Genomic DNA, 25,284 nt, shown 5'->3' on the forward strand with positions numbered 1-25,284 from the left:
TAAACATTTATAGACGCGAAAAAATGATGGGTCGCCTTTTGGGGTAGATACTCATTTAAGATTTAAGGCAAAAATGTAAGGAAAAGTAAATTCAAATCGGATTTCAAATAAATTATAATGAACTAGAAATCTGTGGTAATAGACTTAGAGTTTAAAGATCCCTTTCAGAGAGGTATTATGAAAATGTTTGAGTAGTGCTTTCAGGTTTACTCGACCTCATTTAGTCGCGATCAAATAAAGACGAAAAGGGTTTATTTTTAGAAGCTTTAATCATTATTTAATGAAAGTAATTAGATTTTGTTAATGTAACGATGAAAAGAAAGTGATGTCAAAAGATTTTATACAATAAAACAACTTTGTTTTTAACCATTTTTTTATTGGTACACTTTTTCTCCAACCGGTTTCGACAATAACGATCATGACAACGTTTTTGTTAATACCGGTTGGAGAAAAAATGTACTTATAAAAAAGTAGTTTAGAAAAGTAAATTTATTTTTATTTTTTAAAATCTATAAAATTTTCCACAAAATATTTGTGAAAAAAATTTAAGAAAAAATATATGTTAAAAGAAATAACCCATCGATTTTGTAACGATGAAAAGAAAATAACGCGAAAAGAATTTACCGATCGGTAATGTACTGATGAAAAGAAAACGACGTCAAAAGATCTTACCGATCGGTAATGGAACGGTGAAAAGAATGTGAAGTAAAAATAGTTTTTTGATTGGTAATAAAATGATGAAAAGAAAGTGGCGTAAAAGAACTTATCGATTGATAATATAACGATGAAAAGAAAGTGATGAAAAAGAACATACCGATTGGTAATATAACGATGAAAAGAAAGTGACGAAAAAGAACTTGCCGATCGGTAATAAAACGATGAAAAGAAAGTGACGAAAAAGAACTTACCGATTGGTAATATAACGATGAAAAGAAAGTGATGAAAAATAGCATACCGATTGGTAATATAACGATGAAAAGAAAGTGACGAAAAAGAACTTGCCGATCGGTAATATAACGATGAGAAGAAAGTGACATAAAAAGGACTTACCGATCTGAGGCACGTCGTACTGCCTGTTCCCTCTGACGCTCCGCAGCATGAGCTGGCTGGCCAGGCCCGCGGGCAGCTGCGGCGGCGAGTTCACCCCCCTCTTGCTCCAGCCTCCTCCTCCCGCGGCGCCCATCGCACCAGCCCTCCGTAACTTGGTGATCCCTCCTCCCTTACCTCCCCACGAGTCTCCGCTCCTGTTCCAGGGGTAATCTCGAGAGATAGACTCTCCCAAGCTCTTCTTCCAAGGTATCTCGTTGTTGGTCGTCGGGTCGTTGCGTTTATCGCTCTTGGCTTTGATTTTGTCTCCGTTTTTTATGTTGCTTTTTTTGGTGTAGCGTTTCTTGGTGGTGAGCTCGTCTAGCTTGGAGATGTCGTCGTCGGGGTTGGGCGGACCGAAGAGGCTCTGCAGCCCGATGTCCTGCAGGCGCTCGGCCGCGTAGCCGTTCTCGTGCGAGGGCAGCTCGTCCACGCGGAAGGTGAAGTGGTCGTACTTGTCGTCGCGGAAGTGCGAGAAGGGCGACGGAGGGGGCACGGGGTCCAGCATGTGCGAGCCCTCGTACAGCAGCCAGCGATCGGCCGGCGCGCGTCGGTGCGCGTTCCGGACGAGGTGCCCCGCCGACTCGCCGCACGCCACGCGGGCCATGGCCAGCACGAGCCCCACGACGGCCGCCGTCCTCAGCTCTATTCTACTCCACATCATCGTGTTCAATGTCAATATTTACTACGAGTCTTTGTTCGAGTACACGCGGTGGGGTTTCTTCTATTGTTCGAACTACAGGCGACGCGCTTTCATTGCACTCCGCACGTACGAAGCGACATTCTTTCTCCTAATCTTAGGACTCGCGTTAAGTGCCGTTGAAAGCGATCATGTTGCCCTTCTTAGGGACTTTGACGAAAGTTTACCGAAAGAACGAGAAAGAATAAAAGCTCCTCGGAATTACGAAACACCTCTGATCTTAAGCCTTCTCCCGTCGACAATCCATGTTCCGAGATAGCGAACGTATTTAACCGAACACCGTACACGTCACTTCGCGCGGAGTAAAGAACTTATTTTTATGTCAAGTTTTAACGCGAAATTTTATATCCTCGGAAGATATACGAACACTGGGGTAGTTTTAATTACCTGGACCTTATTATAGACGCTTTAGTGTCGTTTTACGGTCACTATTGTATTCTGGAGTATCGTTTTATTATCTTTTACGAGATTATATTGCTAAACTTTTGATATTTTTAGATGTTTAATTTATTGGAAAATCTTCGTTTTGGGAAAATAATTTATTTCTTGAAGGAATCCGATTACACGGGACCTGAAAATAAGAATAACAATGTTATAAAATAGTAAGATTACAATAAAATATTGGAATAAGTGTAATAGTTGTCAACTAAAATTATCCACTAAATATAACTTAATACAAAATTTACATCAAAGAAAATACATTTTTTCAGTATAATATTACAACGATACAGCCTGGGTATGTAACCCTGAGGGCCTAGTGATTGCTTAACAATCCATTTTCAATTCTATTATAACTTGGTAAATACCAGTTTTCTTAAAATCCAACGTGTTTCAAGGCATTCCGCATCATTTTCAAACACCGTAATATATGTATATGTTTTAAAATGAAGTACTTAGAATGCATCGAAAAACGTGTAGCAACAAATTTTAGAAATAGAGGGTATTTACCAAGTGAAACTCAAATAAAATAGAAAAAAATATTCCACTGGTTCTTCTAAATATTTTTGAAGAAAACTTTTCAAAATTAATGACATCTTTTCATTGATATATGTTAATAAGAATATAACAATATCCGAAAAACAAACGAAATTTTGTACACATTTAACGTTACTTTGTTTCGAGAATTTCAGCTAAATGTTTCAGAAAAGTGAAAGAAATTCCCTCTCTGTGGCGATAAAATAACGTGGGAGTGGATGTTTAATTGTGAAAGCGACATAAATACCAACACAAGGATTGTTGCGAAAAATAAACCGAACAAAGCGAAATTAAATGGCGAAGGAATAAAAGAAACAGTACATTCCAGGGACGAAGTGACCGCTGGACCAACTAACGCTGAAGGTTAAAACTGCGTTTGGGCAAGAAGCCAACATCTCAACAAGTCGAGATAGAGTCCTTCCTACTAGCTACTTCCTTTGTCCGACCGGATATTGGATGCAGCAATTCAACCCAGACCGGAAATCATCTGTTCTTACCATTACCCACCACCACAGACACAACGGTAAAATATAAAATATAATTTATACCCGACCATGGAATAATCATTCATGCGTTCATTCATTCAAACATTCATTCGAGGAAATATTACCTCAAGGTTGAGAATAAACATGAATAATAATGTATTGAATAAAGATGAATAATACCATATCAATATAGATGAAGAAGAAAATGGGAGTCTAAGTATTTACAGGGCGTAATATTTGGAATACTATTTCACCATTCTACCTATGAGTGGCAACCAAACTTCTCTAACTACGTAGCTACCTTTTCTGGCCCTATGTCATTTTAAAATGACGCTTATTAAATTAAGAAAAAGTTTCAAATCATATTGAGTTGTTGTACTTATTTAGAGAAATGCTATCAAATCCTTAAAGGTTGTGAAAATTGAAGAAATAAATTTAATACTTGTTTATACGTATATTACGTAACTTCAAGCACTAATTGTTTTATTACTCGAGGGAAATTAGTTCGGACGAGGAGAAACGGTTAAAACATAGCTGATGTGTAAAGATACCAATAGATTATCGAGATTATACGATGTAATTCACTATTACCACAGTTTTTAGGTTAAAAGTAGTTCTAACAAACAGAAAACACGCAAACGAGGACTATAATTTAATTATTTAGGGAGGAATTTACACGTACACTATATTATCCTTTCTTGCGAAGAGAAAACATCTTATGAAAGTAAGTTCACCCTATCGTAGGGGGGTGATGCGTAGTTTGCCATTTTGTATTATATTTACACCGCCACTTCGTGACCGGCCTGCAAACACTGTTCAGCCTTAAGACACGCTCAGGGAAACTAAAACTTTATTCTTTTTGTTTGAGCTTTACTTCTGTTCTTTCGCAAGTTAGAAATAAAATAAATAAAAACTTTTGACGTCCCAGTCTACTGAAAGTCGTTTTACATTTTTAAAAATACAACCTGGAATTTTATGAATTGAAAAAAAAAGAAAAAAGTTTACGACTTGAAAATAAATTGACACAGATGCTTTGTTGCCAAATATCAATATATCACAGTGCTGATAAGTATCTTAGTTTTACTGTCTTTAAGAATATTAAGTAGTTTTACTGAAAATTATGAACTGATAAAGGAATATCGAAATCATAAAATATGCTACTACTGCTACCTTCCATTTCTCAATACGCATCTCCTTGATACAACTCCTAAGTTTCTCAACTTCAACTCATCTAGTCACTTATGGTCTCCTGTCACTTAGGCTTTTGAAACAGGCGTATTTAAATTTCTGAATGATTTGGTTGAACTACTAAACGACCTTATTTTTTTCTATCATACCCATCTCTGTATAGTAAAGTAATTTTATCGTTTACATAAAATATAAAATATAGTTCATCCGCCTAATACTTTGGTAGTTAACATGTTTAGCTACCATACCAGGTGTCATTAATTCGATTCCCAAGGAGGATAAAATAAATGAAAGCTTGTTTTCTAATATTTGATTAATATCACCTTAAACTGGAATTTGAAGCGGAGGACCGATCATTTTGCCTTCACGTTATTAACAATCTCAATAAAACAAACGTGAAAATGGTTCAAAATTTTCCATAATTAAAAAAATATACCCAGTCAAATATACAATGAAAGAGATGTTACAAATTTGATTTATTAGCGTAAGTAAGTTCCGGTACGTTGAATTTTGTGGATGAGTATCATCGTTGAACAACGAACTACATAGAAAAAATATAAAAATCCACAACCATGATACACGATTTACCCACAACGAAGGTTTGATTGTCCCAAGAATTGACAATAAATATAGGAGTAGAATACTTCAACATAGAGTATCGTTCCAAACCTTTTTAATTTGTTGCCGACGGAGGTTCAAGAGGTCAAAATAAAATATGAAGCAAAGGCAAAATAAAGGAATTGGTAAATGATCAACAGTTTAGTCTACGAAAATTGTAGAATAGTTTTATTTATTTATTTTTTGTGTGTTAATTAGGTTAAAATAGATAAAAACAATTACAAAAAACGTATGTAAAAAGAACTCCACCGACAAGATACACAAGGTGGCTTGGTGGGTCTCTGCAATAATTGACATATTTTTATCAATGTTGGTTTTATTTTTCCATTAAAATTTTGTAACTTTTACCATGAAATTTCATTTCTTTTTCACGCGAAAGAATAACAGTTTAATTTGAATTTTTAGCGTGTTATTATCGCGATCCAAAGTTGAACAATCTCTCCTCAAAGCCCCATCCCTACAAACATCATGTAGGCACTGTATACAGGTTGAAAGGGGTAGAAAAGGTAAAAGCCGGGCTATTTATAGACACGTCTAAATACTCGCTTTGTTCACGCAGGCATTGCTTTGTGACCAAAACCGTGAATTTACGACAATATTCCGAGCCCGTTTGTGCGCCCCTCATTAAGGCACAGAAATGTGAATTAATCATTCACGATTTACAAACACTTTATTATTTATGCAATCAATATTTGCAGCTTTTACATTGTGGAACTGATATTTCAATTGACAGTTTTTAGTTGATTTGGAACAAAATAAATTGATATAAAAATCAGCAGAGCTTTTTTTCATGTAACGGTGTTCTGGCGCCTTTTTAAACGGATAAATGTTTTTTTTTTTTAATTTTCAAAATCAGACGAAACAATGTTTGCGTTCACGTAATTCCAATATATATTTATTTAATTTGTCAAAATGATGAAATACGGTATTGTTGTGAATATTTAAATAATATTTGAAAATATTTTTCTTTAGTAAAAAGCTTAAAATGAAGTAAGTTCCGGGATCTTTTTTGTTTAAAAAAAAACCCTGGTAATCAGTGTAATAAAGTTTGAAAGTTCTAATTCCTTGTCCAGTTTTTTTTCATTCTAAGTTCCGCGTCGTACATACGTCAATGTGCTTGCTCATGCCGCTATTTATTGTCAAATTCTAAAACCATTTTTTTTATTATTTCGATTACGAGATAACATTCTCCATTCTGCATTATAATAATCATTTAAGAAAAAGAAAAAAATACCCGTCTATTTGCTGCTGCATACGGTGAAATAAAATATTTGCAAAAAAATCAGAAACCGAGAATTTTACGTTGTATACGGACGGAAAAATAAATTTAAAAAATCTTTTTCTTCTCCATCTTAGTCCTTACTACTAGGGTTGTCACCCTTGTGAAAGCAATGACTCTTCTCCAGTTACCCCTTGACTGCGCTGCACGTAGCGCTCCACCCACCGAGGTGCCTGCTAATGTCTTAACTTGAGTCCATCGTGTGGGGATCTTCCTCTCCCTCTCTTCTCCTCCAGGCTACTGATCACAATCGGTCGTTCCAGGTTATCCTCATTACACGCGCAACGTGACCAAAAAACTGGAGAATCCGTCGTGTACAGACATTGGCCAGAGTCAAGCCATCTAAGCGTCGTTCCTTGCAAATGGACTCGTTGGTGCGTCTAGCTGTTCTCTCTCTCGGTTTGAACCCTCTTTACAACAATTTCATACCTATTTCTAATAAGAAGCCGTTTAGGCTCACAGAAATAGTAAGTAATTTAAATATTTATGTAAATAATAAAAACACGAATATTTCTCTTTTCAAAAAAAGATTTATACTACTTTTAAACATAAAACACTATTTCTTGTGTTTCATCATTTTATAAACATTGGTAATGTAAAATACTAAGGTATGATATTTAATTTGTTACCAAGACAAAATCGACGATTTAAAAGTTTTATATTCAATGCTTAAGCAATCTGATGGGACCAAAAAACCGTATAAATAACAGGATGCCTCAGAAATATTGTGCAAAACAAAAGTCAAACGTGCTTACCACAGGAGTGGATATAAACGAGTATATATCCAAATATTACGGGAGTGAAATATTATAAAATATATATATATATATATATATATATATATATATATATATATATATATATATATATATATATATATATATATATATATATATATATATATATATATATATATATATATATATATATATATATATATATATATATATATATATATATATATATATATATATATATACATATATATATATATATACATATATATATATATATATATATAAATATATATATATATATATATATATATATATATATATATATATATATATATATATATATATATATATATATATATATATATATATATTTTTTTTTTTTTTTTAAATTATTTTTAACCTTTAACATGGAACTTGAGAATAAAATTAAAACATCGATATAATTATATGACAAAAATTCTGAGCATCTAGTTTACGAAGGGAAATTGTAACGAAAAAAAAACTATATCCGTTTGAGTTTTAACGATGAGGGGGTTGAAACGATTGGTAATGTATACTTGTAAGTAAACATGATATGTTGCCTAAAATACCAGTTGATTGGTCTATGCATGGAAACGTTTGAATAAATAAACCAGTGCGACACTTTAGGCTTCAGCTCAAACGTATTTCTACCCCAACTAATGAAGGCAGCTACACGATGATTCTGAATTTTCGTCATCTTTTTTCAGAAAAAAATATTTTATCTTCTTGAAAATTATTTTTAAAAAAATCTTCTTTGGCTTCTTCCTCTTCTTCCTCTTCTTCCTCTTCTTTTTCTTCTTTCTCTTCTTCCTTATTATAGGTCCTCAGACCTGTCTTTTTCGTTATCCGTCTCTTGTGACGTGGACTATCAGTAGACACGCCATCGCTTGAGGTCTTACAGGTGGAATTTCCGTATTTGAAAATGATGCAAAATGTATTGAAAATCGTAAAATCTCAAGGGTATGAAATAATAAAATGAACAATGTGTTGCTTTGTAATTAAAGAAACGACATCAAATGTTTATTATAAAATAACCTTTTATAATTCACATATAATATGACACTTTCACCAAACACCATTCTTTTCATCTGACGTCTCTTGTTTTTCCCAGTGCGACGCATGCGACGTCTGGAGGTAGATTTGCGCGATCTGCCTTACTGACTGTCACAATTGTGATGGTCGGCAAAAAATTTCATAAATATAATAATAATAAATCCCTCATCCGCACCCCAATGGTGCATAGGGCAATGCTTCATATGAACACAGTGTTATCTTGATCGTTTACACGCTAAGGAAAGGTGATCAGCCCTCCGCTTCGGGTACCAGTCCAGGGTAATATTGAATAAATATTACAGTGAAAAAATCACTTATATTTATTTGACCCCCCCTGGGAATCGAACCCGGGACCTCCAGAACGGTAGCCGAGCGTGCTGACCGTTACACTACGGAGGCGGACAAATAAAATATATTCTTAGGTATTTTATAATATATATATATATATATATATATATATATATATATATATATATATATATATATATATATATATATATATATATATATATATATATATATATATATATATATATATATATATATATATATATATATATATATATATATATATATATATATATATATATATATATATATATATATATATATATATATATATATATATATATATATATATATATATATATATATATATATATATATATATATATATATATACGTCATCATACATACCCGCCGATTGTTTCGACTCCTAACCTGACCACTTTCAAGTATTTGGCATACCTGGTCGTGCCAAGTTTTTTTAAATATGAATATATAAATATAAATTTAATATTTCTTATATTTTCCGAAAAGCAACTTTGTTCCACCCCTGTAGCAGTAGTTGGTAGGCAGGTGAGTTTCTCCACTTGTTGAGCAGTTGCGAGTTTAGCTTGGCTAAACTAAACACCGGTGGCTTCTATTTTTAGCAGAGCGGCCCAAACCATTCCACGTAACCCCTAATATCGAACCACACGAAGGGACGCGAGCTCGACCGAACCTTTTCTCGCCCCTTCTTTTCTTACGTACGAAGCCTTCAATCTCGTTACAATAATCCGATAGGGTAAAAAAAAAACACGATATATGTTCGGAAAAAAATAGGATGGGTAAACGGTATTTATTTAATTTCATTGACTGATTCGGCAATTACTTTGTGGTAAAATTTATCCATTTTTAGTTTAAGTTTTACTTGGTACATCACCTTGTCAAGATAACACTGCGTCAGATGAAGATGAAGATGAAGAAGAATATGGAAGTCTGGGCATTTACGGGGCTGACGACCGTCATAGGCTGGTTTAAGTGATCACTTTACACACGTGTAACATTCACCAATTCTACCCATTATTGACAACCACATCACTCAAATTCTCGGAAGTTCTATATATATGTATATGAACCAATTTAGAAACCTTGTTCTTGAATCACTAGAACTTCACTAGAGACATCTATTGGTGAGATGTAAAGAAGCTTTTTACTAAGCCTATGATGGTCGTCAGCCCCGTAAATGCCCAGACTTCCATATTCTTCTTCATCTTTGATGAGATGTCAAAAATAATAAGTAAAACTTAAATTAAAAATGTATTTATTTACTTTAAGGCTCTTGCATCAACGGCAAAATGTAGATATAAAGCAAACATTGTTAAGGCTAACAATAGATGGTGCCGAATAAACAGCACGTGGTTCAATTGAAGTATAAATATAATTACTGATTTTTTAAACTGATTTCAAAATAAAGCTTTTTTTAAGATAATGTAATAATTCAGATTTAATTTGCGTATCACAATGTTTTTTTCTTATTTTTCTAGTAAGTTATGGTACTCGAAATATTGTTAATATTGTCAACATGATATATAATAACATAGAAGATATAATTAATTTTATTTTTTAACTTCATAGACTTGTGATATTGGTCAAAACACTAGGTGTATCAATTTAAGATGAAACATCTATCGTTTTTAGACGAGTGAAGATGAAAGTCTAAACATCTTTAGCCTTACAAACTGGCTGGCTTATGTGATTTTTTAAATTTGATCTGATTCCTTTCAAATGCAACTTATTTTTTTATAGATTTGGAATTTCGAAAGACGGTAGAGCTTTCGGTTGAGAATTTTGTGAAGTATAAAGCTTACTTATATTAAATGTCCGTAAATAAAAATAAATACTGATAAAAGTTTAAACCTTACAAAGTTGTTTATAATTAAAAGATGTTTCAGTATTTATCCCATACTAAAATTCAGCAATATTATTGTCTGGGCATTAAAAGAGCTTATTATCTTATTCTAAGTATTATTAATATTTAAAGCATTTACTTTGTGGTAAGTCATTTTTACTTATTTTTTTTAATGTTTTAATATTTGTATATAATCACTCAAGGAGATTTTAACCGGGATAAAAATCTCGATGAGTGGTTATATACTAATATTACTAAAATTTTTGTAAAAAAATAAATAAGCTTATTATCTGTTATCGTGCACTTTAACGGATATCAAAAACATTTTTGGGGGTAATGTTCATGCTCCATTTGTAATATCTTATAGAAAGCAAAGCCTGATGGGTTGATTGAAGTAGATTTAATATGACTGCTTTAAATTATAAACTACTATTTCTTTTAAATAAAATATTTTAAAATTAATGAAGTCGTGGGTTTATTTTTATAAAAAGCAATATCTTTCTACAAACTTTTTTTGTACGGCAAGGGATCAATATTTATCTTAGAAGAAAACTGTTTACCATCAGCGAACTTCAAGAAAATATTATTTCGTACTTTTTCCAAGTTGTTTACTTTCCTTCTAAAGTAAGCCTTAAAAAGGATAGTTAGTGCGGAGTGAAAAGGTCACCCGTAGGCTGTAAGTGATAAATGTGTTAGTACTGGAATCATTTAAAGGCTGATAGATTTTACTGACAAAATAAAGCAAACTCTGACATATTTATTTTGAAGTCTTTTCCTTTATAGATATAAAGTACTATGTACAAGATTTATGATATTAAAGGAAAAACAGGGGTTCAAAGAAACATTTTTTTTTCAGTCACTAATTTATGTGACGATTCAATGAAAGTATATAAAAATTGATAAAGGAGTATTTACAACATTTTCAGTGTGGCTAAATACTTGTCCACAAATCTGGATTATCTCCAATTAAATGAGTTATTTTTCAGATTTGTGAACAAGTATTTGGACACACTCAAAATGTTGTAAATAAATTAACTGGTCAAATTATAAGCTATAATAATAAAAATAAAAATGATATTTTCTGGCGTTTCTCATGTATGTGATTATAATCCAGGATTCAGACCTCACATGTTAGACCTGAATGTTACACGTGTGTAATGTGATCACTTGAACCAGCCTATGACGGTCGTCAGCCCCGTAAATGCCCAGACTTCCATATTCTTCTTCATCTTTGATGAGATGTCGAAAAGTAATATGAAAGGAGTATTCCTTGAAAAAATATTTAATATAACAAAGAAAAGATTTTGTTTGCCTAGAGTTTTAATTTTACTGCTACCGTGAACTAAAACCCAGCGCAAATATTAATGACTATAACAAATTCAATTGACAATTTAGCTAAATATAATATAAAACAAAATTTAATATTTTTTGTTTGTTTGAATAAACCTAAAATTTTACTATTACCCCCAAACTACAACCCGGACCAAATATTTACGAGTATAAGAAATATATTGACTAAAAAACTTGATTTAGCTAAAAAAACATTTTTTTAAAAAAACTTAAATTTTACTGTTACCGAAGAATTTCAACCCAACCTAAATACTTACAAGTATAACAAATGCAATTGACAATTTAGCTAAATATATAACAAAAATCAATGTTTTTTGTTTGTTTAAATAAACATAAAATTGTACTTTTACCCCCAAACTTTAACCCAGACCAAATATTTACCAGTAAAAGAAATCTAATTAACTAAAAAACTTGATTTGGTTAAGAAAAGTAAGTTAAAAATGTTTTTTGTTTTAATAAACCTTTAATTTTACTGTTACCGTAGAATTTCAACCCAACCTAAATATTTACGAGTATAACAAATTCAACTGACGATTTAGCTTAAAAAATATAAGAAAAAATAAGTATTTTTTGTTTGAATAAACCTTTCATTTTACTGTTACGAAGAAACCATAATCCATCAAATGCGAGTAGAACAAATTCAATTGGCGATTCAGTTAAAAAATATAACAAATAATAAAGGTTTATTATTTGAATAGGAAAAATTTACCTTAAAAAGATAATATTTACTTAAAAATCTTATTTCATTAAGTGCCCGTGTTAATTATAATGGGTGAACTTTTGACGAATGAGATAATTGACGTGAATTATTGTAGCAGCATCTCTCGTTTGAATTTCAAGTAAAATTAACGTAGTGATGATACCAGATTTGAAATGAAACCTACTCAAATATTAATTCGAGAAACCCAATTATGAATTCAAATTTAGATTGTAATAAGAAAACGATTCACAATTCGTCGGAATTTATTATTTATTATAGAACAAAGATAATGGTTACTTTTAATCAACAATGGAGTTGAAATTTTCATTTTGCTTTAAATTGTTGTTATTTTATCGTTTTCTTCTGCTTTCTTACCATTATCTATATCATAGGGTACGAAATGGTGCAAAGGGCACTGCATCATTTCGACGCAATGTTATCTTGATCGTTATTAACATGGAAGGAAGATGATTAATCCTGGGCTTCCGGGATAATATTAAATTAATAACATAAAGGGTGGCGCAAAATTAATCACCATATCAGAAGATGTTATAATTTTTACAAATGGCGTCATATGTCAATCATATTTGATTTTTGTCAATTAAACGGCTGCAGTATACAAAGAAATTAATAAAACGGGCACAAACGTATAACATCACTGGTGACAGATGCAAGACGGATATCATCTAACTAACTAACTAACTAACCATCACGCCGCTTCTCCGCAGGGGTAGGCAGTGAGAATAGAGCGCCACACCACTCTGTCCTTGCAAACATTCTTCGCCTCTTCCACGTTCATGCATCTCCTCATATATACCCGCCGATTGTTACGACTCACACGAATTGTTACGAATTTTTCACGGATATCATCTTTTCCACTCAACAGCAAAAAAAGGTCCTAATAAAGATTACCATTACTCAAAATATATTTTCATTATTAAGTCAAAATGTTAATCAAAAACAAAGTTGAATGATTAATTTTACGCCAACTTAAATTTGTTTATATACTGCGGCTGTCTAGTTCACAAATATCAAATACAATTGACGTACAACCCCATTTGCAAAAAATATAAAGTCTTCCGATAGGATGATTGATTTTGCGCCACCCTGCATAATTGTAAAAAAATAAACCATAATTTTATCGTGATTTCTTGATTTCTAAACAAAGATAAAGAAGAATGTCGGTGTAAGGGAATTTACAGGGCCATAAACTAGTTTAAATTATCACTTTTTAGACATGTAACATTTACCATTTTATCTATGATTGGCATCTCTCTACTCAAAATTGGGGAGTTATATTTAAACTTCAATTGAAAACATCATTCGCGTGATACTTCTTCGGCACCATCTGTGGTTGAGATAACTAAGTTTTTTTTTTAACTTTGTTACTTTACAATGTTTTGAGTGTGTCCAAATTTTTGTCTATAAAAATCTGGATTCCACTCTATATAGGAGATTATATCCGCTCTATAGCAAGATTTCAGTCTAAAAATATTAATCCCGAAACGTAAGTAGTGTTGTCAAGCATAAGTAGAATTTTGAATGCTACACATGCATAAAGTAATCACTTAAACCATTTTATGACAGGTCGTAAGTTCTGTAAATGCCTAGATATATATATATATTTTTTAAATAACTCCTACGTAGAAACCTATCTAGAATTTGTAAACAAATATTTTGATACACTCAAAATATTGTGAATATGTATTTTGTTTCCTCTCCGTTTGAAAATTGAACCCGAAACCTTTAGTACGGTAGATAAACGCTTTAACCACTTTACTACATACGATCTTCATATTTTTTAATTCAATAAATTTGTAACATTAAACGAATCGTTAAAATAATGGGAATTAAGATTTAAAAAAAAAACATTGATAAAAGCTTTTCCATCTGCACCCAATGGTGCATATGATACTACAATGAATATATACACGTTTTATTTGGCTTAAAAATAACACGATGCAACAAAATTGTAATATCGCTTTTATTGCCAATTTAGGGTTATATCTTATATCCATAGGGACGCGCAATTTTTTGTGAGAAATGAATAAGTAATTCGCATTTGCGGGACATTTTAACTTATTTATTTTTTTACAAAAATGTTAATAATGTAAGTATACAACCACTCACCGAGATTTTTATGTCTACCAGTTTCGAGACGTACCCGTCTCTTCGCCACCGTAAATGGTGCTATGGTGGTGAAGGGTGGTATTGTTTGCATTTGTGGTAATGATTGTCCTGATGAAGAGACGGGTACGTCTCGAAACCGGTGGACATAAAAATCTCGGTGAGTGGTTATATACTAATATTATTAACATCTTTGTAAAAAAATTATATGTATATAATTTAGTTCTTCTATTTATAACTAACTAACTAACTAACTAACCATCACGCCGCTTCCCCGCAGGGGTAGGGAGAGAGAATCGAACGCCACACCACTCTGTCTTTGCAAACATTCTTTGCCTCTTCTACATTCATGCATCTCCTCATACATACCCGACGATTATTACGACTCCTGACCCGGCCGCTTTCAAGTATTTGACATACCTGATTGTACCAAGTTTTCCTCGGTCGTCCTCTGCTTCTTTTTCCAACTACATTCGCCCCATAAATTTGTTTAACCGTTCTTTCTTCACTCATACGCTCCACATGTCCAAACCATCTCAACACACCTTTCTTAATTTTATCGATAATGCTTATCTCAGCCTTACATTCTTTCCTTATTTCACCATTCGAACATCTATCAAACATCGTTTTGCCACACATTCGTCTGAGGGATCGCATTTCGACTGCATTCAGTCTGCTTTCATCCTTCTTTTGCCAACTCCATGCTTCACTTCCATACATAAGGGTTGGAACCAGAACTCCATTGTGTACTGCCAGTTTAGCTTCCGCTGATAGATTTTTATTTGCTAAAACTGATTTTAGTGCACCATTCACTCTGTTCCCAGCATTCACTCTCCTTTCTATGTCTTTATCAATCTTTCCATCCCTAGAAAACATACTACCCAAATATATGAAATCATCTACCTGTTCCAAAATCTCCCCATTTACCAATATTTCACACTCAGATCTACATTCATCTCTTTCAAAAACCATGATTTCTTCTATTTATTGGTGGATAAAATGAAAATCTTAAACAAATAATTATATTTACATCATTTTGAGTGTCAAAATAAGTATAAGTATAAGTTCACAAATCTTAATGGAGAAAACCCAGATTGGAACATAATAAATGTTGTAAATTAAAATGACTGGTCCAATTATGTACTCGTATAACCTGCATACAAAATAGTAAATAACATTGTCAGGCGCTTCCTAGTATGTAAACATAATCCTGTGTTCGGATCTTGTATACATCCAAATAAAAGGTTCTCTGTTTGATATAAATATCCTTATTCCAATATAGATAGCTCTTGCGAACTCATATGTACTGTATCATGAGATTGATGATACATGCAGCAGATCAAAAAAAATTGAGTATCATGGTCGTAAATCATGAGTAGAATAGTGAATGTTACACGTGTGTATAGTGATCACTTTACCAGCCTATGACAGATCATAATCCCTGTAAATATCCAGAATTTAAAATGCTTCTTCATCTAAGTTGAGATTTTAATAAAATGTACAAATAATTATAACTCAAATATAACTCTATTTTAAATTCTATTGTTAAAATAGTTGTATATTTGCAAAAGGTGAATGCGTTGTATTTTTCGCAAAAAATAATGAAAAGCGTGAGTTTGTCCTATAAAAAATATCCTTTGAGTAAAAGACATTTTTTCGTTTGAAATTAAAATTTTGAAATAATTTCTAAAAGTATCTTATATTTCTTCATATTTTTATGTTAACTTTGTTTTAAAAAATACTGCACACTGCATAAAATAATAAATTTTAATATGACAAAGCTCTATTTATTCATCCGAAAGAAAAGAAAATAATTTCTTGTTGGCGATGTTTTTGTATGCAGTAAATTGTGGGTATTCAAAAAAAAAGTATTAACGTTTGAAAATATTGTAAGAAAAAGTGAGTGGGTTTAATAAAATGTTTACAATTTAAATACTCATTCAATAAAACAATGAACTCATATATATGTTTGATTAAATAAATATGAAAGTCTACAGGTATTTTAAAAACAATGTATATAAAAACAACAACAAAAAGATCACTATAGACGAATGTATGAAAATAAATATACCAATATCACAATGGAAAAATACAAAAATATAAAGCTTAAAATACTGATCCATTGTAGTAAATTAAAAATGAAATGTGTCTATTTTTGCTGAAACAACATTTTCAGTGTGTCCAAATACTTGTTCACAAATCTGGATTATTATTTCCAATTATGGAAGTTATATTTCATATTATTTTTTGACATCTCATCAAAGATGAAGAAGAATATGGAAATCTGGATTACACGTGTGAAAAGTGATCACTTAAACCAGCCTATGACGGTCGTCAGGTTTATATTCTTCTTCATCTTTGACGAGATGAAGAAGAATATAAAGATGAAGAAGAATATAAAGAATATAAATATGGAAGTTTAAATTTGAAATAAAATTTGAAATTTTAGCGAAACTAGCGTGGATATTTTGATGAAAAGATCGAAAATATCGATATATTTGTCTTCCTAATAAAATACGCATTTTTATTTTGAAAAATTTGCCCTCAAAAATACTTTCCAAAATTTTTTGAAACAATTTTTATTTTTTGAAAGTTTTTTTTAGTTTCAAACCAGGTCATTTAAGCAAAAGGAACATTTATGATACAATATATGTTTTCAGTTATCAAATTTCATTTCAAGGCTTTCAGGAATCCTCCAATGTAATCAACGACAGGAGAGCACGATCTCTATCGGCTGAATATCGGGACATTTTTCAGTCTTTAGTTCTACCAAAACATTGACATATTCCGGAGTATAATTGGGACGGCTTATGAAAACTCCTTAAAAAAACTGAAAATTTTAAGAGGAAATTTGATTTATTTTCCATTGAAAATTTTTATTAAAAAAAAAATGGGAATTGCGTTTATTTTTTACCTTGCATATTATGTACAAGGTTTATAGATCATTTAGTGGTTTTTTGTTTCTTCTAGCTAATTCAATATGTTTTCATTTGAATCTGTGTTGGGAACAGGAGATAAAATCTAGTGTGGGCCAATCAGGAACTTCTCAGCATTTGCTCATTGCTGGGAGGAAACCACGTAAAAATCCTCAGAATAAGGTGGACTGTTGACTGTTAAATAAAATGATACATAAACAACAAAATATAATAATAACATAGTACAATAAACAAAGTTTTGTGTATACGATTCTAAAAGTCATTTTAAAAGGGAGAATATCCTTCATTGAGTGTCAACACTCTTGACATTAACGTATTCAAACTCCAACGAGTATTTCATACAAAACACGATCAGTATTTGTAGAAGCTTTATGTAAAACACCTGAATAAAATATGCTGAGTGAAATGTGAAAGCCCTTCAATCGGCAACATATCCCTCGGTGTAAATAAGAGCTTTTAAATAATTTGCTCGTCACGAAAAAAATGTCATCAGTGAAAATTCTTTCAGCACCTTTTTCAAGGGTGGAGATTCAAAGAGGGACAAAGCGCTCATTCATAAAAAAAATACAGATAAAAATAAATTTTGTGAAAAAATTATTCCCATTAAAATTAAAAGAATTTCAACGTACAATTCAATTCATATTTATTCAGTGCTCGTTCAAAAAGCAATGTTATGAAATTAATGAAATATTTATATGTGTTTAACATTTTAACACAAATTCAACTTTGTGTAGAGCATTTTCTTTCCGAGAGCACATTTAGAAAATCCCAATGCGGAAATTTCATATATTATGCATTAGTTTTGCAGATTGACAGGACTTAAAAGCTTTACGTACTCGAGCTTTTTTTGAACAAAGAGCTCTCATATTTGAAGAATGCTTTATATTAATGAAAAACCAATTTTAGATTCATTGACACAATTTTTGAAGAGTTTACGATTTGAAAAAGGCAATGAAATATATTTATTTTTACTAAATTTCAAATATATTTCACGTATCACTAATGATTTTTTCAAAGAAAAGTGACTATTTTTCATAGTAACAATTCTTTCAATTTATTTTTGACATTTAAGTTAATCTTAAATATACAGAGAAGTAATTCAATTCTCTATTTAGAAATAATATTTGTCAAAACATTTTAATCTTTTGTCCATTTTTGCCTGTTAACGAGGCGTTGAATCGCATTATTAAATTATAATCACCGTCTTACTTAAGTACTTTGACCTTTTAACATTATTTCGTTAGCTTTTACGATTGACAAAAACTAAAGGTAAGTAACTCAGAGTAGAACTTCAGCTCGGCAAAATCGTAAAACAAAACTGGGAATCGTTCTTCGGAAAGCTGCCTTTACATTTATCATTATTTTGATTTTCGCTCGTCCGAGTACTGTTTATTTGCCTTTTTTCTTTGTAACACTTAAAACATCTCAAGTATAACCTAAGAGTAATTTATGAAGTTGAATAGTTAGAAAATACTGTAGCTTGATTCATCGTTTGAGAACTTTATATTTATACTTTAATTTTTAGTATATAAATATTATTAAAAAAAAATTTTGATGCATAATTTATTTTGTATATAAATGTTTTATTGAAGCTCCGAAGTAATTTTATCAAGATAAATACTTTATGAAACACAACTGACAATAAAACTTGGGGTAGCAATACGATTAGAAAAGTAAAACAAACAAAAAAATAGACTTGGGTGACGATTTCAAAGACAATATTAAGTATAATTTTATTTTTATTTGAAGTAAAACATTGAGATTTTCAATTTTATAATTAAAATGTAAATATGTTTTTAAATCACTTTAAATATTTTATTATAACTCAATTATAATGTCTACCGGTTTCGAAGCTAACCGCTTCTTTATCAAGACTGATTAATCAGTCTTCATAAAGGAGCGGTTACCTCGAAACCGGTAGACATTATAATTAAGTTTTAATAAAATATTTAAAATGATTTTCAAACAAACTTGCATTTTAATTATACGATATTAAGTGTACTATTAATTGTAGTTCCATTAAGTAAATAAATTCTCCATTAATTTTTTAACTGGTGGCGACTACATCTCTAAAACTGCTCAACCGAATTTATTCAAATACGAATCATGTTTTTCTATTTAACCTTTACTTGGTAAATACAACTTTTCCAAATATTAGAAAAACTGGTATTTTTTACTAAAACTTTAATATAAAATGGATAAATATTACCACAAAACGACTTCGAATCAATTATTTAAAAAAATTAACCATTTTCTTTACTACAAGTTGCTTTGTTTATTATGGGTTTCTGGTTGTTTTTTTATTACTTTTACTTTAATTCAACTATTTATATATTTGTGTATATAGATATGTACTCGTACATACATACACACATATGCAAACGTTATTTTTTTTTTTGCAAAATTACATCAAAGAAAAATCTCTTTTTTTTTTGCTTGATTTTTAGAGTCATATGTTAAGTGAAACCTGTTAGGCCAAATTAACATTTACTTATTTTGCCAAAAAAATACTTACCAGTTTAAAAATTATTTTTGTGTTATCATAGATGAAGGGTGCTGAAGAAAAACATATTCAGATGTAAATATAGAGATAAGATGTGGAACGAACAATAATGTATTATAACTACAAACAATTTGAGTACACAACAATCAACGTTATTCAAACAAAACACAAACTCAACACAGGACGCGTTGAATACTGACAGATTTTGCACATTTTAGATGTATTTAAGTACAATTTACTTAATTACCATGCTGCCGTTTTATTTGTGTCCTAATAGTCGTGAGCGATGAATTCTATGAATTATGGTTAAACATTCGGTTAGCTGAGTTCTGAATAATCAACAGTTAGCGGTAATAAACGTTTATTAATCGTGACTCAAAAGGTCCTTCGATACAGACGATAAATGAGTAATTAAATTGTATTGCTGAAAAAACATGACGGATTTATTTCATTTTTCTTTAATTTATTCGCCTGTCACTTTGTGTTTATTTACTACTTTTTATTTAAGTTTTATTTGTTTAAATAATACGTTTTTGTATTCAACTGTTGCTGTGAAATGCGAGCATCTAAAAATACTAATATTAATGTTTGAATATGTTGTGAGAAAAGGGGAGTGCGTTTTTTAAAAATAGCTAACATTTTAAATATCCATTTTTTATTTAAGTTTAATTTAGTAAATACCACTATTTTTTTTCAATCGATTTTGATACATATTTCGATGCATTTTGCATAATTTTTAAATACCGTATGATGTGCAATGCATCATAGCACGTGTCACATTAGATTTTTTTAAAATGTAGCTTTCTCAAAGTAAAACTTACATTAAAATTGGATTTATCTCATATAATTTATGTTTCGTGATAAACTTAAATAATATCCAAAAATCCTAACTAACTTACCACCACGCCGATTCTCCGCAGGAGTAGGCAGAGAATAGAACGGTACACTAATCTGTCTTTGCAAACAATCTTCGCCTCTTCCACGTTCATGCATCTCCTCATACATACTTGCCGATTATTCCGACTCTTGACCTGGCCACGCCCAAGTGTAGTATTTGAAACACTTCATGACAATTTTTTTCTCAGTCTTCTATTTTGTTATCTGTATTTTTATTTGGTAAGTATCGTATCATTTTTAAAATCTTATGAAAGTGGTGGGTAATGCTTCGGAATACGTATCACAATAAATTTTAACATTGTTGGGTGTTTTTAAATCATTGGGTTTTCACAAACTGGGTTTCTCCCATTTCATTAATTGATTCGGCAGTCACTTTGTGGTAAAATCTATCCATTTCTAATTAATTTTTTACTTGGTAAATACTAGTATTTCTTATAGATGAAGCTACGTCCCTGAAAAAGTAAAACATTAAAAAAATGGGTTTTTCCAGTACGGAGTTATTTTTACATTTTGACACAGGTTGGTAACCAGTTCTGCTGGTTCTTTTTCATATACCTATGGTATGTTGAGATATCAATATGCATTTTTTTAGCACGAAAATCTTATTGAAGATAGTTGAATTATGACGATTGATACGTAGTTACCAATTTCGAAAAATCGTCCATGTTATTTGATTTAGACGGCAGTGTACCAATTTATCTATGTACATAATAGTTACGTAATATTTAGTTTTGCCATGATTCACGTCGCATTTCAGTGAGGCGTGAATTAATTAAAATTTGGCGGTTAATCCAGTCAAACTCGGCTGTAAATTCTGTGAAATTTTGTGGGATTTATCTGCAAATTTGTCACCCAGACGAGTCCCAAAGGGTCGCATTCTGCTATCTCATACAATACGTATTTATACGGGTTTTGATTCGGATACTAGATGTACCGTGGGAATTAAGCAAAGATGATAAATGAGCCATCAAACTTATCTCACCCGTGTTAACCTTCGAGTGATAACGTCTAGTCTCACAATCTACCAAACATTATTGTCTCGGGATGAAAAAACGCACACATATCTGCTGTTTTAAGAGTAAAATACAATACTGATCCTGAAGCAATGATGATTCAAGTCAAATGAAAGATGAATTCAAGATCTGATTTCCACTTGCTGTATTCGGCCAACTCTGCCTCCGCGGTGTAAAGGTGGAGACTGACCGGAGCATTTCGTCGTAACGTAACACGTAACGATGCGAGCATTCAGGCAGTCAGTACAGCGAGCCGAGCGCTCCATCCATAGCTTCTGATGCTCGCTGATGCTCGCCGCGAGCGATGTTACGACGTTATGTTACGACGAAATGCTCCGGTCAGTCTCCACCTTAAAGGTTAGTGTGCTTTTCTACCGTGTAAAAGAAATATTAGTGATTTTACACTCTATTATTTATTTAATTTTACCCTAGACTGGTCTCTGAAGCGCAGGAGCAATCATCTTGCCTTTGTGTAAGTAATGATCAAGAAAGTACTGCGTCAATACCTTGCAGTGCACTATGCACCATTGGCTGCGGATAAATGTTGGAAGAAAAAAGAGGCCTAGCATTTTGAGTATGTCTAATAGAAAAGGTTATTATTAAATGAGACGCCTGTTTCGTATTCGAGTGTCTACCCAACTAAGATCCGGCGCCTGTACAAGACTAAAAATCTGTCCACCACGAACGATGTTTAGTATTTCGTGTGTTGCTGTTGCGTTCAACAGATGGCGCTGCCATTGCAGAAAAAATATTTAAAAAAGGATGTTTCGAGATGTTACAATGTTACCCGATGCCACCCGGCTACTGGTTAAATAAAATAAATGTCAAAAAGCTATTTTGTTAGATTAATTAAAACGTTACGATTCCCTAAGATTTGTTTTGTAAATGAGGCAAACTTGGTTAAGGCTCTCAGGAGGCATACGGAGTAAATGGCCAAGCCAACTGAATCGCCTTTTTTTGACGACAGTTGTGACCAAGATTTGCTGCGTCCTACGCCTTATCTCTTCATTCCTCACAAAGTCAAACCACCGCACGCCTAAAATTCTCCGCAGACACCTATTCTCAAAGCTTAGTAAACAAAAAAAAAAGTAAAGTACAAAAATATTTATGTTTTAAATAATCATTAGTCGTGTTTATTTGAAAAATAAATACGTTAATATTCTCAAATTAATTTATTGATGTAGAAGTAATTGTAGAATCTTTGAAATAGAATAGTGTTAAATTTAGTTGATAAAGGCAATAAATGTGTATTTCATTTATGCCTAGGGAATTTTTATTATCTTCATACAACAGATGAACAAACCCCTAGCCGTACTAAGGGCACGATTCTTGTCTAGAGATATCCGTTGTATTAAAATTTATTATGGATATTATACGTGTGTAAACATTTTATTTATCTTACCCCACTGTAGCTAAAACAGCGAAGACAAACCCCGAAAATATTTGCTAAAATTAATAACGCAATTTCCCAAAATAAATTTTCATTCAAAGAAACCGAAAATTCGTTTATAAAATAAAATAAAACAACCCTTTCTTGTAAGGGAAGAGTAATTATCTATATTTAACCCAACTACGAGTATTTCAATGTTTTAGAATAAACAGTGCCCGCCTTCGTAGTGCAATGGTCAGCATGCTCGGTTACCGTACTGGAGGTCCCGGGTTCGATTCCCAGGAAGGGTCGAATGATTATAAGTGATTTTTTTACTATTCAATATTACCCTTGACTGGTGCCTGAAGCGGAGGGCTTATCACCTTTCGTGTTAACGATCAAGATAACACTGCGTTTATATAATGCAGTGCCCTATGCACCATCGGGTGTGGGTGAGGGTTTGAAGAAGAATTAGTACATAACCCCTGATGATGACAAGGTTCTTGTTGAAACCGGTTGGAAAAAATGTACCAATAAAGAGTGGTTAAAACAAAGTTGTTTTATTTTATAAAGTTTATAAAATGTGCCACAAAGTATTTGCGAAAAACATTCAAGAAATGAAAATTCGTTTCTATTTAAGGTTCAACTCTTTTCGCTATTGTTCCTTTGCTGATGGAAATATTTTAGCCCTGAAATACTGGTTTTTCGCATAATTGGGTTTGTTAAGAAAGAATGTAAGCACCTTCCCTTGGGGCTAATGTTAATTTAGAACAGACCTGAGCCATTTGGAGCTCAGACGAGGCGAAAAGTTTTTTTTAGTTCGGTTGAATGAGGCGACTTTGGCAAAAGGTCGCATCGTTTGACTGCCGGCGCAAAAGTAAGTATGGTTTTTATTTGATTTTTTAAAGAAGAGATATCGCCTAATTGTGCCGTATATTTTGATCAAAATAGGTTACTGCGAATGTACAAATGTGGAATAGGATCGATAAATTTCGATTGTAAAAGAAGGTACTTAAAATATGTGTCTAGAAAACCGATAATAGAAGACGGGTTGCTGTTAATTTACTTAATAATTCATTTCATGCATAAATTATTCCAATGGTGCATAGGGCACTGCATCGTATGTGAGTAGTGTTATCTTGATCTTTAAATACATATGTCCTTTACTTCGAGGATAATTTTCAATAAATATTAGTGAAAAATGACTTTTCAATTCTACTAGGTATTATCAAGAATGAGATTACCTAAAAGTGGATTTTTAAATATGATTGATATAAACAAGTAATTATTTCATTTAAATATATGAGAAGTACGTAAAGTATATTTTTCTCCTTTAAACCCCTGGAACATATTTGGAAGACTAAATACGTTCTACTAACATACCCTCGATATGTAGCTGTGAGTAAAAACTTGTAGATAATGGTAATCGTCTAGAACAGGTAAATGAACTTATGTATTTGACAAACTTTTATTTGGTATCCACTCTGAAATATCCAAAAATTGATAAAATGAAATAACTTTTTTTTCTCCAAAAGTTAAAACTTTTCGATTTGTTGATTCCCTCATTGTTACCTCACAATCATTATTTTGTCTTTCACAAGTTTTATTAAAAAGAAAATCCAATATTTGAAAGCTTGATGAAGCAAAAAATATCCCTAAAGACAAGTTTGCACGGCAAATAAATGTATCTTTTTTCACTCTAACTTTCTCGTTTATTGTTGAAAATTTGAGATGTTTCTCAATATTGTTGGAATTTCTTTATTCTTTCGCAATCAGAAAATATTCCTTGTTATTTTAGTTAAGCCAAAACGAAAGACAAATGTTAAATAAAGATGATGGATCGTAACTGAAAATGAAGTATATATTTGCTTTGTTAGATAACGTTCCCTCTATAAAAAATCAATAAAAATGTCCCTTGTGTCTTCAAAAGCAGATTATTTCTTTGTTTCATTCAATAAGAAGAATAAAAGTCAGAATACCATTTTGACATAGTAAAACATTAAAAAATATTACTATTTAGAGGTATTTTAAGTTTTGTTCGAACATTTCTTGGTTGAACTGTTATTAATATCAG

General features: G+C 31.7%; 1 protein-coding gene across 1 annotated transcript in view; it reads right to left on the bottom strand.

Annotated features, from left to right (window-relative positions):
• Window positions 1-1,050: 1,050 nt before the first annotated feature.
• The window catches only part of LOC148300070 (uncharacterized), a gene marked incomplete at its 3' end in the record, with an annotated part of 44,474 nt that continues 20,240 nt past the window's right edge, over window positions 1,051-25,284 (bottom strand). The window contains exon 3 of the mRNA XM_088275317.1: window positions 1,051-2,357. Coding sequence (XP_088131443.1) covers window positions 1,051-1,750 — 700 coding nt within the window. The remainder of the gene's footprint in view (window positions 2,358-25,284) is intronic.

The sequence above is a fragment of the Brachycentrus maculatus genome, unplaced genomic scaffold, assembly GCF_059751285.1.
Source record: "Brachycentrus maculatus isolate JH-2025_06_01 unplaced genomic scaffold, ASM5975128v1 h1tg000841l, whole genome shotgun sequence".
In the NCBI taxonomy this organism is placed as follows: domain Eukaryota; kingdom Metazoa; phylum Arthropoda; class Insecta; order Trichoptera; family Brachycentridae; genus Brachycentrus; species Brachycentrus maculatus.